The sequence below is a fragment of the Spermophilus citellus genome, assembly GCF_964194105.1.
Source record: "Spermophilus citellus genome assembly, chromosome: 3".
NCBI lineage: Eukaryota > Metazoa > Chordata > Mammalia > Rodentia > Sciuridae > Spermophilus > Spermophilus citellus.
The window spans coordinates 134,247,963-134,264,093 of NC_138184.1; the positions used below are offsets into that span (position 1 = coordinate 134,247,963).

The 16,131-nt window shown below is 37.0% G+C and overlaps 1 protein-coding gene across 2 annotated transcripts in view; it reads left to right on the forward strand.

Moving 5' to 3' along the window:
* AMPH (amphiphysin) overlaps positions 1-16,131 on the forward strand; it is a 217,876-nt gene that overhangs the window by 168,867 nt on the left and 32,878 nt on the right. Inside the window, exons 12-16 of one of the 2 annotated variants that reach the window (XM_081287269.1) lie at positions 2,863-2,979; positions 7,368-7,391; positions 9,719-9,742; positions 9,998-10,495; positions 12,495-12,527. In XM_081287269.1, coding sequence (XP_081143395.1) covers positions 2,863-2,979; positions 7,368-7,391; positions 9,719-9,742; positions 9,998-10,495; positions 12,495-12,527 — 696 coding nt within the window. The remainder of the gene's footprint in view (positions 1-2,862; positions 2,980-7,367; positions 7,392-9,718; positions 9,743-9,997; positions 10,496-12,494; positions 12,528-16,131) is intronic. The other variant, XM_081287268.1, reaches the window with a different exon arrangement.

Genomic DNA, 16,131 nt, shown 5'->3' on the forward strand with positions numbered 1-16,131 from the left:
AATGTAAATTGACCATGCAAGCGTATTTCATTACTTTGCTTACTCTATATTGAGTACTACCCAATGGCCAAAGCATGACACACGGTCAGCCCTATGTTAAAGCACAGGGAAATAAAATCCATCTATAATGAGCAACTTCTAGTCATAAGGTTCATGCTCACATTGTATATGCATGTCAGAAGAGGTCCAGTGCTATACAGATAAACTTAGATGTCCCTGTGAGAAGAAGCCTTATGAAACATAGCATAGAAGATTAGTGTGACTTCTAATACATTCCCGTTGGATGGCTTTCCCCCACTGTGGTTTCCATATCTAATTCCCTTCATAGAAGCACATTCCAGGTCACTTCTTCCAGTCTCTTTTTGGAAAAAAGAGTACTAAAGATCAAGTTCACCAAGAACTTAGAATGTTGGGACCAGGACCACACTAGATAGACTGTAACGATGAGGAAGGTGAAATGCCTGGGAAAGGATTAGTTTTCTCTTGCTGTGTTAAGGGAAATTACATCTCACTATGTTTCAAGAGACAATGATGAAGTTGTAGTACTTCTTTGCCCCTTTAAATCATAATATTTTGTAAACAGGCAATCCCTTTTTGTCCTTTTTTGAGCTCTATGAAAATATTCTTTGATATATATGTTTTAAGAGATAATTCTCATAATTAAATGGTAAACCTAGTAGAAATTGAGCTTTAAGAAAACAGATGCACATTTTGAAGGCAGTCAAAGAAACACTATGAATATTTGATGACAGTAATTATACAGAGCTATGGCTTTATAGTCATTATGTTGTTATAGAGCTATGTTGTTAATAGTCATTAATAATATTAACATTCATCTAAGTATCCTCTCTATATTATGTAGAGTGCATTTATTGTCTATTACTCATGGTAATTCTACTAGGTATTGTTACCACTGTTTTATGCATGGAGAAAATAAGTCTCAATGAAGCTCAGGGAGATGCACATAGCAGGTTGCAAAATTGAGGTGTAAGTACAGATTATCTCAACCAAAGTCTGAGCATAGCCCACTGTAGTGCAATCCTCTTTTCATACATGATCTCTGAATTTTCATTCATGCTTCCTTAAGTATATTATTTAGGCTCATGAAGGAATAAAGGACATATTTGTGTGTCATAATTTATATGGTGAACTTGCAGATCCTTGGGGTCCCTGTTTGAGAGATGTGAGATCAGCAGTGGCCCAGAAGGCACTGGAGTCATTGGCGACTTGATGCGGTCCGGCACTGCAGCATAGGAATAGGGCAATAGATGGCCTTGTTCAACCTCTTCTGGTTCCTGCAAGTGGGGACTGTTATCATTTCCCACTTGATTTTGTGTAGGGATTATATTGGACAATGCAGATAAAATGCAGTTTGGAGTATATGGTAAAATCACCATTTTAAAGGCAATAATATTGACATCACTAGATTGCACCAAAGTTCATTGACATGGGTGATGTTCAGATACATCAAGTTCTTAGAGCAATGTCTTGAACATTCTTAAGTGTAAGTTAAAATATATAATTTTAATACAAATACAAAAATTGGTGAAAAACAAAAGTAATGCATAATTTGAATACAGGACAATAGAATTGGCTTTGTGATTATAATTATTATAATTATTTGTGATTATAATTATTGTAATTATTATAATTATTTGTCCTTACAAAACTTTAAAAAGTATATGATGAGCAATCATGCCGTAAAATGGAAAAGGCTAATAACCTGATATATAAGCAGAGCTTTCCTTTCACAGTGAGTGTGGATATGCTAAACGAACTATCATCTATTGCACCTTCCCCCCAGCTTTTCATCCATTTTTAAGTTTTGAAAAGTTAATGCTCATGACCAATAATAATGGAAATAAATCTATGCTTTAAATATCTTGCACCAAACATTTCTATGTTCATGTAATAATTTACCCATTGGTGTGACCTGTTAATTTCAAGATGACAAAATGTTCAAAAGTGAAACTAATCCAATATGAAAAACATTTAATTTGAATTTGTGTGACACTAACTGCAATTCTCTTCATTGTTGCATAGTTCATGGGTATTATGGCTCAGTTCTACCCTGTACAGTGTAACTTGAGCCTGGGTTAGACAAACTTCAAGCTCATGTCTTTTGCCTATGTGATGATACCACAAGTAAATGAACAAGTGTTAGTGCTTAATATTTTAGGTTTTTGTTACTATCATAGCAGGACTTTCATCCTGTGTCTTATTGCGGGGATCATTTTGCAGAGAATGTTAGGGGGCATGGCTCTCTCCCAGAGAGTTCTCTTTCTTTTCTCTCTCACTTTCCCTCTCATGTACAAACAGTGGAAACAATAATATGCATGAAGAATGGATCAACTAAATTAAGGGATAGGGCACTCTGAGGGGATGAGGCAGGTGAGATGGGGTCAGCAGTACACATTGGTCTCTTTCCTTGGCTTCATCTAGGAACATCACAACAGAGGGTCACTATAATATGGTATAAGTCTTGACCTATTTTATGTCTTTCTTCATCTTTAACTGTTTGACCTGAGTTCTCTGAGCTAACAGTGAAAGAGATCCCTGGGTCTGAGAAGCATTAGAACACCTCTCAAAGACATTATTTGTTGACTGGACTTTATACTAGACAAAGAACAGGAACTGGAGCCTGAAACATGCCCCGTTGTGATCTAGATTAGTCGGGAACAGTTAGTTATTTCCTCTCTCACCACATGAGTGAATTTAGAAGTGTATGGATGAGCCTCAAAATGGTAAACTATCAGAGTATGTTTGGGGGAGATGAATAATTATCTTAGAGGATATCTCCATGGGATATATCATGAAGTTGAATCAGGTTAAGATGATTCATTATTGGCTTGGTTTTAACAGAATGAAGTCCCTGAGGTGAAGAAAGAGGAGACTTTACTGGATCTGGACTTTGACCCTTTCAAGCCTGAGGTGGTATCTGCAGGTTCTGCTGGAGTGACCCACTCACCCATGTCTCAGGTATCAAGTGATTTATAGATGTTTGAGAATGATATTTCATAAACCTTCATAAGCTCAATAAAAAACAATGACAGCTGTCTTTTTCAAATTGACTATTATCTTTGATCAGTGTTTTAGTCAGCTTTTTCGCTGCTGCAACTAAAAGATTTGACCAGAACAATTTTAGGAGAGGAAAATTTATTTAGGGGCTCATGATTTCAGAGATTTCAATCCATAGACAGCAGAATCCATTCCTCAGAGCTCAAGGTGAGGTTGAACATCATGGAGGAAGAGTATGGCAGAGGGAAGTGGCTCAGATGATGATCAGGAAGCAGAGAAAGACTCCACTCTCCAGATACAAAATATTTATCTCATAAACACATCCCCAATGAACCATAGCTTCAGCCACACTCCACATGCCTCCAGTTACCACTTAGTTAACCCATTAGGGATTAATTCACTGATTAGTTTAAAGCTATAACCCAACCATTTATCCTCCAAACCTTCTTGCATTGTCTCACATGTGAGCTTTTTGGGGACACCAATCTAAACCATAGCAATTAATATATATTTCCTGATAGGAAGGGAGGGTATAAAGAGGATCTTATCAATATCAATTATTCTATTTATTTATTTATTTGGTACTATTGATTGACCCCAGGGCCTTGCACAAGCTAGGTAAGTGCTGTACCACTGAGCTATATCCTTGGCCCTCAACATCAATTATTCTCCCTACCTCCCCCTACCATTAGTTTTCTCTTCCCACAGGGCTAGCATAACCATACATTCCTGTTTTCCCAGGAATTATTTCTCACAGAGTAATGAACATTTGCTCTCAAAAGTGTCCAAGCTTCCATGATAATGTTGTATGAGTTCTCTCAATAAAATTTTCATTTTGGATTTGGGCTTATTATGCTTCTTTCTTTTTTCTCTACTTTATTCATTGCATTTTGCAAGTTAAAGCATATTTGAAATAACCATGAGATTATGACCCAATAGAAAAGTTTTAAAGTCTTGAGAGTCTGGACTTAATAGTGTTGTGCTCATCTTCCACCTTGCAGAAATCCCCTTTTGTAATCCTGATTACAGTTTGATCTGAACTAGCCTTCCTTATCCAAATGTATTCTTGCTGATGATTTCTTTGCTCTAAATTCCAATAGTTTTTGTAAAAAGATTCTCTGTCAGAGATATTGATAGCAGGTGCTTTGATGACTTGCATATGATTTCTCTGGAATATGGTTGGTTTACAATTGTCTATGTTAGTTGAAGGAAATGGACTCAAAATTTTGTGTTTATTGTTTGTTTTTGATGCTGAGGATGAAACCTAGAGTCTCGTGTGTTCAACACATGCTATATCCCTGATCTATGCTCCTAGCTCATATATCAATATTTCAGATATTATTGGAGCCTCACATTTGAATTTGCACAATTCCAAAGATGCTAGAATATACTATAAAATAATTAATGAAAGTTTATTGTGAAATTAAGACTTAGCTCAATTTACTGGTCATGAAGCTTTATTGGTACTTTACAGTAAACCATTGGGAAACAAATTGTTCAATATGGACCTAGATAAATAAGGCTTTTCTCTAATCCATGCTCTTTGTTCTAGAATATGATTGGGTACCTAAAGGCCTCCCTATTGTAAAATAATACCAGTAAAATTCTAATATTATAATAGGTAGCCAATTAACTAGGCCAGACACTAACCTTAAATATGTCTTGCAAAATAATGGGTCTCTTGGATAAATATTTTGGGAAGCTGAACCTCTCATAGGAAATTAATAACAATATGCATTAGAATATGAAGGGCACTTAGAAGTCATGCAACTATAAACACACACTTACAGAACTATTTGTTTAACTTAGAGTTTCCCTAATTTGGTTGATAGTAGAACTGCTTTAATCAAAATTTTCTTAACATTCATTGGAATACTCTCTAAAATATATTTTGGGAACAGTTGGAGCAGTAGACCTTAGCAAGTTTGAGGGTTCTACCTGGTAGTCAAGAAAAGTAGAAAATGTATGTCCAGGTAATCACGTACACATCCTTCTCAAAGTTTTGCTGTTGTATGCAGATAACAGAATTCTTGGGGGCTTCCTCCACCTTGCAAAATTCCTTATTTTTATGGAAGAAGCAAAAGTTTCTGCAGTGGATGCTATAAATAGTGGGTGAGATTCCATAGTATTTCTGTCTGTTAATTTAAATCAAGGGAGAAACATCTTTTATGTCAACTTAAATTAACCCACAAATTATGCAGCTTTGTGTGAATTTAAGACAGATTTTTTTTTAAGGATCTCACTATCTTGCCCACGCTGGCCTAGAACTCCTAGGCTCAAGTGATTCTCCTCCCTCTGCCTCCCAAGTTCTGGGACTACAGATGTACACTACCATTCTCTGCTTAAAGGGTTCTCTCAGAATGAAACAAACAAAAATCCCCACTTTGATTATATGTTCAAAAGTCTTTGTTCTAAAGGAAACACTCTGTGGGCAGGGCAAACTCTGTGTGTGTCCCTGGAGTCTTTCCTTGGGGCCTGGTAATAAATTTCTCTGGTCTCCTGGGGGCTGAAATTGAGTCATATCACTGCAGAGTAGTCTCCTTGTCCAGCTCCAATCACATCTCTTCTCTTTCTCTAAAGAAGAAATGCTTAGGCTGAGTGACAGTAAGCCCAAGGCAGTTAGACTCTGCGGGCCTTCCTTCTACCTTACTCAACGTTATCTTCTTTACCCATTGCTGACCTCTTGTTTTCAACTGATGTTCTTGCTGCTAGCAGAACACCTCATTTTGTGATCTCTGCAGTGTCCATGTGAGCTAACACATCCTTTCATGATCCTGAGGAGTGATAAGCATGGTGTTTCCTATTGCTGCCTTCTTTTGCAGAAAACACTGGTGCTGTCTGCAATATGCAGAGATGTGTACTGTCTTACATGGTTTATACTTCTTCAGGACCTGTGAAGCAAGGGAGCAGGAACCATCTGTACAATCAGAAAATGCATATTAGATAAAACAGGATTCCATGTACAAAAAGAGTGTGCCTTCGAATGGAGCAATTCTACTCTGCTGTCTCTTTTTCTATGAGACAGTTTTAAGCCGGAGAAAAATGAAGCTGCATAGAGATAGAGGGAAGGCAGCTCAGTGCAGTTAAACTGAGCCCAGGCCGAGTGTGTTATGTGCATGGTATGGGGGAATCAGTTAGAAACACAGGATCTACTCTCTATTGTACAGAATCCAAATGAAACATCTGTAATCTCCTCTGGAAACCATGAGTTAAAGTGGGAGTGCCAGGCTTTCTAGATTTCTGTTCACATTTAGTGATCTCAAACAAGAGGGTGAACATGAATCTGGCCTCAAAAACACAGATATGAAGGAATGTGGCTTCAGCAGTGATTCTCAATCACAAAGGAAATAAGAAAGAAAGATCTTCCCTAGTCTTCCCACCCACAGTGGAAGTCACTTAAACTATCTGGATTCAATCCTCAGGATCAATAGACTTTATAATTGAAATTTCACTAATAAGTGTAATCTGCTCCTATGTCCTCGTGGGCACCCTGGTAATTTACATGATTACCAATTATTTTAGCTGTGTGTTATCTAATTTAGCAAATTGAAGAACTACTTTTCTGGGATTTATTTGCCATCAAAATGATCATAATATATCCTATTGAATGTGATGGAGGAATAGCATTAGCAGTGATTAAGATCTCTATTTCTTTTTCATTTTTTAAAGAGAGAGAGAGAGAGAGAGAGAGAGAGAGAGAGAGAGAGAGAGAGAGAATTTTTTTAATATTTATTTTTTAGTTTTCAGCGGACACAACATCTTTGTTTGTATGTGGTGCTGAGGATCGAACCCGGGCAGGCAATCGAGCTACCGCTTGAGCCACATCCCCAGCCCAAGATCTCTATTTCTTTAATGATGTGATAATTAGTCTCTAATATCTGGACACCTTGTTTATTTTAATGGTGTGAGTGTGCGTGTGCGTGTGTGTGTGTGTGTGTGTGTGTGTGTTAAAGTAACCCCATTCATCATATTTCACCTATAGTTTTCTACTTACATAGCAAAAGGCAGATTGGTTAGAATTTTGTTATCCAATATGGTATCTACTGGCCACATGTGATGAGTTAAACTTAAGTAAAACTATGTAAAATTTCAAACTTGTTTATGTACATCAGCATATTTCAAGTGCCCAAGAGTCACATGTGATTAGTGGAAAACATATTGGATAGCAAAGATATGGAGCAGTTCCATTATAAAAGAAGTTCTGTGAACAGTGCTTTACCATATGCTTAAAAAAAAAGTGTGCAATTTCAAGAACTTTGATCACCTTTCTGTATTTGTCTTTACATATGTATTTTTTTCAGATGCTTATAATTTATATACTAATAATATTTTTGTATGCTTCCTTTCAGACATTACCCTGGGACTTATGGACGGTAAGACCTTTAATAACTCTGTATCTTTTTTAAATTTAAGTTTTTAATTAGACAGTGGAATGCATTTATACACTTTGATTTATCATACATAGATGGGATATAATGCCTCATTTTTCTGAGTGTACATATTGTAGAATCTTATTGGTCATGCAGACACATATATACATAAAGTAATAATGTCTGTTTCATTCTACTATCCTTCCTATCCCCACATCCCATCCCCTCTCCTCTCTTCACTTCCTTCTACCTAATTTAAGATAATGCTTTTCTTCTCTAGTGCCCCCTGCCTCATTGTGAATTAGCATCCACATATTAGAGAAAACATTCAGCCTTTGATTTTTTGGGATTGGCTTATTTAACTTAGCATGATATTCTACAACTCCATCCATTTACTGGCAAATGCCATGATGATGTATAAAAATTTGGAAATCTTATTACATTTTATTTCACTTGTGATGGAAAGAAGATCCTTATATATTGATAGCATATTCCCCTAGGATAATCTTTAGCTCTCAACACTTCTGTGTATATCAGGAACCTAGAGATCCTGGGAGCCAAAAGTGTTTCAGTGGTCCCAGCTGCTGGATCACTAGGGGTCAAGAATGTGATGTTGTATCCATTTGCTTTTCCTGTGGACCTTGCTGGCCAGAGGAGCAAGTGTAATGAAAGGCATGCACACATGTGGTTGCTTTCAAATAGAATATAGGTCAAGTGTGGATGGGAAAATGCAAGGTGACGGGAAACATTTTTTTCCATTGTTATATTTCATGAAGCTTGGTTAATAACATTTTAAGCTCTAGATCCACACTACTCTGGATTTGACTCCTAACCCTGTACTTACAATCTTGTGACTCTGAGCAATTTCTAAAACTCTCCAAGCCTCTGGTTTTCTCATCTGTAAAATAAGGATAATGACACCAACCTGAGAGGTTTGTGAGAGAATTAAATAATAATATATTTGTAGAGTGTTTAGCCCTTTCGGTGGTTTGTATCAATAAAAGTAGATATTATTCCTGATGGTGTTTACTCCATTAATCTGATGTTCAAGGATGAGTATTTCCATAATTTAGAGTTGAGGAAGAGATTAGAACAGAGTTTTGTGGTGCTACATTAGTACCATGAATTTAGGAGACCAGTGGCACCTGTATCAAGCCTGGAATCTCTTAGGGAAGGGCCTTTGTCTCGAAAAACTCTGCTTATGTGGTCTTAAGAACCCAACTTGAGTTTCATGTTTTCTTTCTTTTTTTTTTTTTCCTTAGTGGGTCTTGTGTTCTGAAATGACATTGTTACTTTTTCCCCTTCAAAGAATGATGGCCATCCTCTTCCTTTCTGGAGCAGCAGGTTTATACTGCATTCTTTAGGATTTTTGGAGCATCAGGGAAAGCTCTCAAGAGAAGAGCTAAAGCTATCAGTTGAAAGGTTGAAACCACCTGTGACTAAGTTATATTTTTTTTTTGTAGTGAGTTGGTTTTACTTGTGTATTCACAAAAAGTGATGGATGGGTTGACATTCAGGGTGTTTGAATTCTAGCCTCAACTCTATATTAATTTTCTTGGAGATTAAGGGAACAATGCAGAGTCTTTAGTCCTTTTTTTTATTCCCATATTTCATACCTTTAGTTGAAGCTGTAAAGACGTTTTCTTCCCTAGCTGGGAGGGGTATGGTGAGGAGGAAGGTATTATATAAAAGGAGCTTCTGACTGTTTCAGAGGACAAACTTCTTAGGAATAGTAAGAATGCACGATGAACATAATTGCTCATAGTTCTTAATCTTTTCAACATCCCAGGGATTTTTCCTTGTGTGCAGAAAATGACTTCTGGGTCCAGGGAAGAACATCAGGAGAGTCCCTCAGGGAGTCACAGTGGTTAATATCAGATCATTCTCCATCCATAGACCTACCTCAAAAGGTGAAACCAAGTGAAAGATGAGTTTGGGGAAGATTTTCTTCAGATAACTGTGTCAGAGTATATGATACTCTGTAATTTCTTGACCTCTAGTGCTTGATCTTTATTCTAGTGTTCTCAGACTTGCTTGTTTATTTGAAATTTTGCATTTCAGAGTCTGCTAAAGCTGAAGTAATGGACCGGCTGTAAAACATCCTTGCTAATGCTAAAAAATCACAGAGACTTTGTGTTTCAATTATACTTTTTCCACAGCAGTCTTAACTTTAGAACAAATCTTTTCTACTGCGAAATCAGTTGTCAAATTGAATCCCAAACCAAAAAAAGCAATAGCCTTCAGCAGAATATAGTTTCTAAATAGCATGAGATTTTAATTTGCCAGTGAATTTTTCCCCTTCTTCTTCTTCTTCTTTTTAATGCATACAGACAAGCACTGATCTGGTACAGCCGGTAAGTAAATATCCAGAAAATTCTGGAATTTAAAATATTTAACATTGTTTATATACGAGGTGAATTTTAGAATGAACTTTTTTCCCCCATGGAATTTCTAGTCATAGGTTTAACCTTAAGTCAACTAATTTAAACACTTTCTAGTTGTTTAACTGGTGCTACCCTAATGAAGAGCTTTGTGTTTCTCATCAAATCTTACCATGGTCTATTTCATCTTATGTTTTCTTTTTCTTTGCTTTTCTGCATATTTTAAAGACTGACTCTTCAAAAAGTCTTTCCCTGTGTAACCAGATCATGGAGGAAACTCCAGACAGTGGGTTGGCTGAAGAAATTCAAAGATGTCAAAATGACATAGTTGCATTTACTTGGGGCCCTGATGCTAGTACAGACAGTGTCAGCCAGGAAATTAACCCACCTATGACTCAAGAAGACTTTGCATGTCTCTCTGAAGCAGAGAAAGACATGGGATTATCCACCATAACACTTTCTTCTGCTGACTGGTTCACTGTAGCCAAACAGGCTGAGCATGTCCTGGGGCCAGCCCCTCCAGGTGGAAATGAACCGCTGTCCCCAAAGCCCGTGAACAGGGCTGGAATTACCATTGCTGCTACTATGGAGATGGAACAGCCGTGTGAATTACTTGATGCAGAGATGCCAGCCATGGAAATAGCTGGCCTGCTCAAAGAAGGTTATGAAGATGTTAAAAAGTCAGATGAAGAAAAAGAGAAACAGAAGATACAAGATTCTGTTTGGGCAGGTGTGGAGACATGTCAGCAGGTAGACACTGGAACTGTTGATAACAAGGCAGTAAATGATACAGAGGAATTTGAAGAGAAAGAACAGGAAAGTACAGGAAACAAAGCAGTAGATTATCCCCAAACAATAGCAGAGCAGGAGCAGGAGGCCTTCAAAATTAGTGAAATGGAAACTATGAAAGATCTAAGAGTGAGTTGTAAGGAAAGTGTAAAGACCTATGAAAATTATTTTGAGAAAACTGACCTATTAGAAAATGACATGAAAGAAGTAGATATGGAAGACAAATTTGGTAACAGAGACCAAGGGCCACATGATGGGTTTCAAGTAATAATCAATAATTGTGAAAATACAGAAGGTTCTGAAGCTAAACCTGCCAATCATGCAGATAACTTGACTCTACCTCTCCTCCGGACCAACTCTGTATCTAATATTGAAGATGCTGGTCCAGAGGGATGGGATTTAACTAGAAAAGACATACAGAATAATTCAATAAACCCTTCCAACCATGCGATGATATATTACCCAGCACAGGACAGGGCAGATGTTAAAGAAATTCAGTGTGAGAATATGTTAAATACTCCTGGGTATGACAGAGATAGCAATCAGGATGTTGTTTTATCAACAAAAGTGTCAGTTCAGTCTGGGATGAGCCTTAATTATTCCCTGAAAACTGATGCAAACAAAAGAGATCAGTATTCATCTGAGGGAAAAGATTCATTAATAGAAGGGTCGAAAAGCACAACAACTGAGAGATATAGTTGTTCCATTAACTTGCCAAGAATAGCAAACACAGATCCAGGTCAAATCTGTCAGCCAACCTTAAATTCATCAGTGAATAATATGGATGTACCAGAATTCCCTGGGATACCAGATAGCCAAGCAAGTGGATTTACCAATTGTCTGGATTCTAATAACCACCAGCCTCTAAGAGATATGAGAGCCATAGATAATTGCTGGGAACATTTAAATGTGGTTGAGAATAAAACAGATGTAAGTGGGGAACAAGCCATTGCTAGCTGCCCAGAACAGAGTCAGGAGATAGCTAGACCTTTGGTTCTGGGAACCTCCTGGAACGCTAGCACTGAGAGTTCTGATGGTTCCCAAGACAATGACATCAACAACTCAGATTTATCTGAAGATGAAATTGCTAACCAGAGATATGGACTGTTGTACCAAGAAATAGAGGCTGATAAAGACGAGGTACTTACCCCAGTATGTAGCATAGACTAGCCAAAGACTTCTGTAGGATCCGTTTTTCCTAATGTCTCTTACCTACTTCATTATCCATCACTATCTGCTTGGAGGTCTAATTGATCTCTTGGACAGATTGTCATGTACCTCTTCAAATCTGTGCAAACCAATCACAAATAGGTTGACCAAAAAAAAAAAAATCTCCCAAAGCAGAATAACTACTATTGAAAATTGATAAGAATCTTTTCTTACCATTCCATTCTCTGAGTCCATTATTTCTACTTTCATTTTTACTTAGTAGTAAAAATGAGCTAAGTCACAAGTAGTACAAATTTGCTTACTATTTCTGAAGTGGTTCTACTCTAATAAGAACACAGGAAATGTTTCTACCCAAGCCCATTGAAACTGTCCCATAATTGCTGTTCATTAAAATGATGGATTATAGAAATAATTGAAAAGCTCCTTCTGGATTTTAGGTACGTCCTAGAAAGAGAGCTATTTAACCCCTCATGGTTCTTATCTGTAATCATCTTCTCATTATTATTAAGAAAGTCAGTTTTCCTTAGCACTGAGCCACATCCCAACAATAATTGTAAAATTAATCTTTCATTTTTTGTCAGCCTATTTAAAATAATACAGCATGGTCTTTTACATTTCCTCAGCACTTTCATGCACAGCAACCTTTTGTATTATTTTAAAATGTGTGGTAGTTATTATTCTCTGACTTGTCTAAATGGTCATTTACTAATCTTATCAAAGTGATGGGAAAAAAAAATAACACACTCTGATTTCCATTTCTGTCTAGGCTTCCGGTGGTTCATTTAATGGATTTACCCAGGTAAGGAATCTGTTTTCTAACAAGATCTATCTGTTGAGAATGCTGCCAGGTTTTTCAGTGTGACTCTATGCCACTGGTTGAATATAATGAAGAGCATCAGAACAAAATTTGACCCCACTATTTACAGATGGAGTAATGGAGACATAATAATTAGCAACACTGTAGGAGTATTATGATGAGATATGAATACAGGGCACTAGCCCGGCATACGCTAAGTTCTCCATGACTTCAGCTAGCTAATCCTTGTGTTTTTAGTTATAGTGTGAACTTTTACTTTTTGCTGATTGATCTATTAGTAATTAGAATTTGTCTTGATCTGAGAGATCCCCTGAATTCAGCTGCTGGAAAAGAGTAAAGGGGATTGTTTTGAACTAAGGAGATGGGTCTTTAGAAAATATCAGACTATTTTAGGAGCCTTCTTCTAAGATTTCATAGAGGAGCCACACAAAATTCATACATAGAGGGCTGGGGATGTGGCTCAAGCGGTAGCGCTCTCGCCTGGCATGCGTGCGGCCCGGGTTCGATTCTCAGCACCACATACAAACAAAGATGTTGTGTCCGCCAATAACTAAAAAATAAATATTAAAATTCTCTCTCTCTCTTTCTCTCTCTCCCTCTCTCACTCTCTCTTTAAAAAAATAATAAAAAAAATTCATACATAGAGCCTTCCCTCTTCATGCTTCTTCAGCAAAACGCCATTGGAAGATCAGAAACCACGTATTGACTTTGTCCAACAAGGCAGCATTTTCCTTGGGAGTCTGAGAAGGAGGAGCCACAAGATGGACTGTCCCATCCTCTTTATAGGTCCCAGGGGATAGCCAGGTGTAATCCATATAAAAGGCAGGCCTTGTGGCCATCAAGCTCCTGGTTTTGACTCTGACAACCTATTGAAGTATGACCTCAAATAGGCTTGTCTGTGATGAATGCTTCATGTCAAAATGTAAGACATGCACATTTTCTAATAATTTTAGCATTTAGAATTATCTGACACATTCATAATATATTCATAAATTTAATTCTCCTTTTAAGTTTTTCATTATTGTTCCCCATGTTACTTATAAAAAGATTAGACCCACTCCTGTATCCAAATAGAGATACACATAATCACAAAGACAGGTGACACAATCCATCTCTTTCATCTTCAGAAACCTCTTTTGAAAGGTTTCATCTCAGGGATCATTATTCTTTCCTTATTGTTTCAAGTTTATATTTATAACAGTTATTAATGCACATAATTTTAATAGTAATGAAGTTTTACACAGGTTTCCATTTTAAAACTTCCGACTATCATGCATCCATTTCTTGTTTCATAGAAGTATATATATATTTTCATCTCTTTTTTAACACATTCTATAGTTTTACCCTGTTATCAGTGCATGTGATGTTCTTAATGCTACATCCTTATTTCTAAAGCAGTATCTATTGACTCAATCTCTAGAAGGTAAGAAATTACAGTGTGTTCTACTCCTACCTCCAAGTTCTCTTCTGCATCTTCCTCTGATGGAGTTCCTTCATAGTCATACAGTCATTTTGTGGCAATATTTTAGTGACATAAGTGCTAACAGCCAAGACATGAAGTTTACATTTCCATTTTATGACAATTTTTGTTTTGTTTTGTTTTGCTTTAGAGGATAATTGTGAATCTTGTAAGTTTGCATGTTGATTGGTTTGCTTAGGTTTCTAGGTGCCAGGGGAGCCCCCTACTCTAGAACTATATAAACCTTTTCTCATTTTGTTGAAATATTGGATATGGAAGCAGTATCATCTTCTTGAAGAAATCACTCTCCTTCTGGGGCTCCCTGTAGTTGGAGCTGTGTACTCTGAGCCTATAACCTGCTGTTCTCCCATGATGTTTATCCCAGGATTACCTTCATCCCTCTGGGCTGTCCATTTCCTGCTTTCTGGATGCAAATCACCCTTATTTGTGGTTTAATCCCTCAATTGCATACAGCACATCCTCCAGTAACTTCTTGAGGGAAATGTCTGTAGGAGGTATAATCATGACTCTACACATCTGAAAATGTCTTCATATACCTAATGAACTGTTAGTTTTGATATTATATGAAACGCTGGAAATTGATTTTCCTTTAGAATTTTAAAGCTATTCCTCCACTCAGTTCTAACTCTTAAATGTTGCCTTTGAAAAGCATATTATGATTCTTGAAATTTTGTAAGAAACTTTCTCTCTCTTTCCTTCTGCACACCTTCTTTCTCTCTCTTCTCTCTCTCTCTCTCTCTCTCTCTCTCTCTCTCTCTCTCTCTCTCTCTCTCTCTCTCTCTCTCTAGCAGTAGAATTTTCTTTTAAGCTCAGTGTTTCTTCAATTTTACAAGGATGGGTTATGATCTGAGTCTCTTTTCATTCATTGTTCTAGATCCTTTTAATCCAAAAATTTGTATCTTTGGGTTTAGGGGAATTCTGAAGTTAATTTTTTTTCACTGATGTTTCTCTTTTGGTTTTCTTTTTCTTTCATTCTACAGTGCTTCTCTTTTTCATATGATATCTTCCTGAACCAGTCCAATTACCCTTTTCTTCTCATTTACTTTTCTCCTCTTTCTCTGCTTTCCACCTCTTCCAACAGATCTTTCATCCTGTACGTTTGTCATTTTCCAAGGGCTCTATTTGTTCTTGGATATTCGTTCTTCAATAGCATCCTCTTCTTGTATTATGAATGTCACATCTTCCATTTTATTTCTGAGGATATCAGTAACCATTTTTGTAGCTATATATTTTTTTTTGCATGAAGTCTTTGTTTCTTCCACTTGCATTTTTTTAAAATTCAGTTTTTCCTTTTCATTTTTGAGGCTTTTCTCAAATCTCTGGAATCTTGACTGAATATGCATATTTAATGGATGATAAGAAACTGAGTAGAAAATTGTATAGGTTGGTAGGCCTCATTGACTATGGGCATTGTTGTAGGACGTTCTAGCTCACATTTTCTGTTGAGAGCTCCTAATGTCAGATTTTTTAGAATTTTTCTTTTAAGCTGGTCAGACTCCTTAGGCAAGACTCCTATGGTCTCCTGTTTTGAGGAGTACAAGCCAGGCTGTACTGTAACAGAAGACACATGTTCTCAATACTTATTATATAAATGCTCACTTATTCTTTCTGCTTTCCTAATATACCCCTGTGTCTCCCAGCCCAGAACCCCAATGTTCTGGATAGGAAGGCTCATGCTGTGTTTTCAGAATAGATAAGAGTATTTTGAGACTTAGTCACTTAATTTTTTTTTTTAGTTGTAGATGAACACAATACTTTTACTTCATTTATCTATTTTTGTGTGGTGCTGTGGATCAAACCCAATGCCTCATATATGCTAGGAAGCATTCTACCACTGAGCTACAGCCCCAGTCTTTGGTTACTTTTTGATAGACATTCAACCAGTTCCCCTGTCTTGAGCAGCCCCTCTGCCTCCTATTTCCCTTGGTTATCTACACTTTGAATCCTTGATCCTTTGGGAGCAATGAATTGGGTTGATTTGTGACATTTCTGCCATCATCTTTCAACACAAATCGTTTTGGATCCACCAAGTTACTTAGTGCTTATTCAATGGCTTTCCAAATCAAATTTTGTTAATTATCTTTCTTCCCATTCTTCTCATCCTTG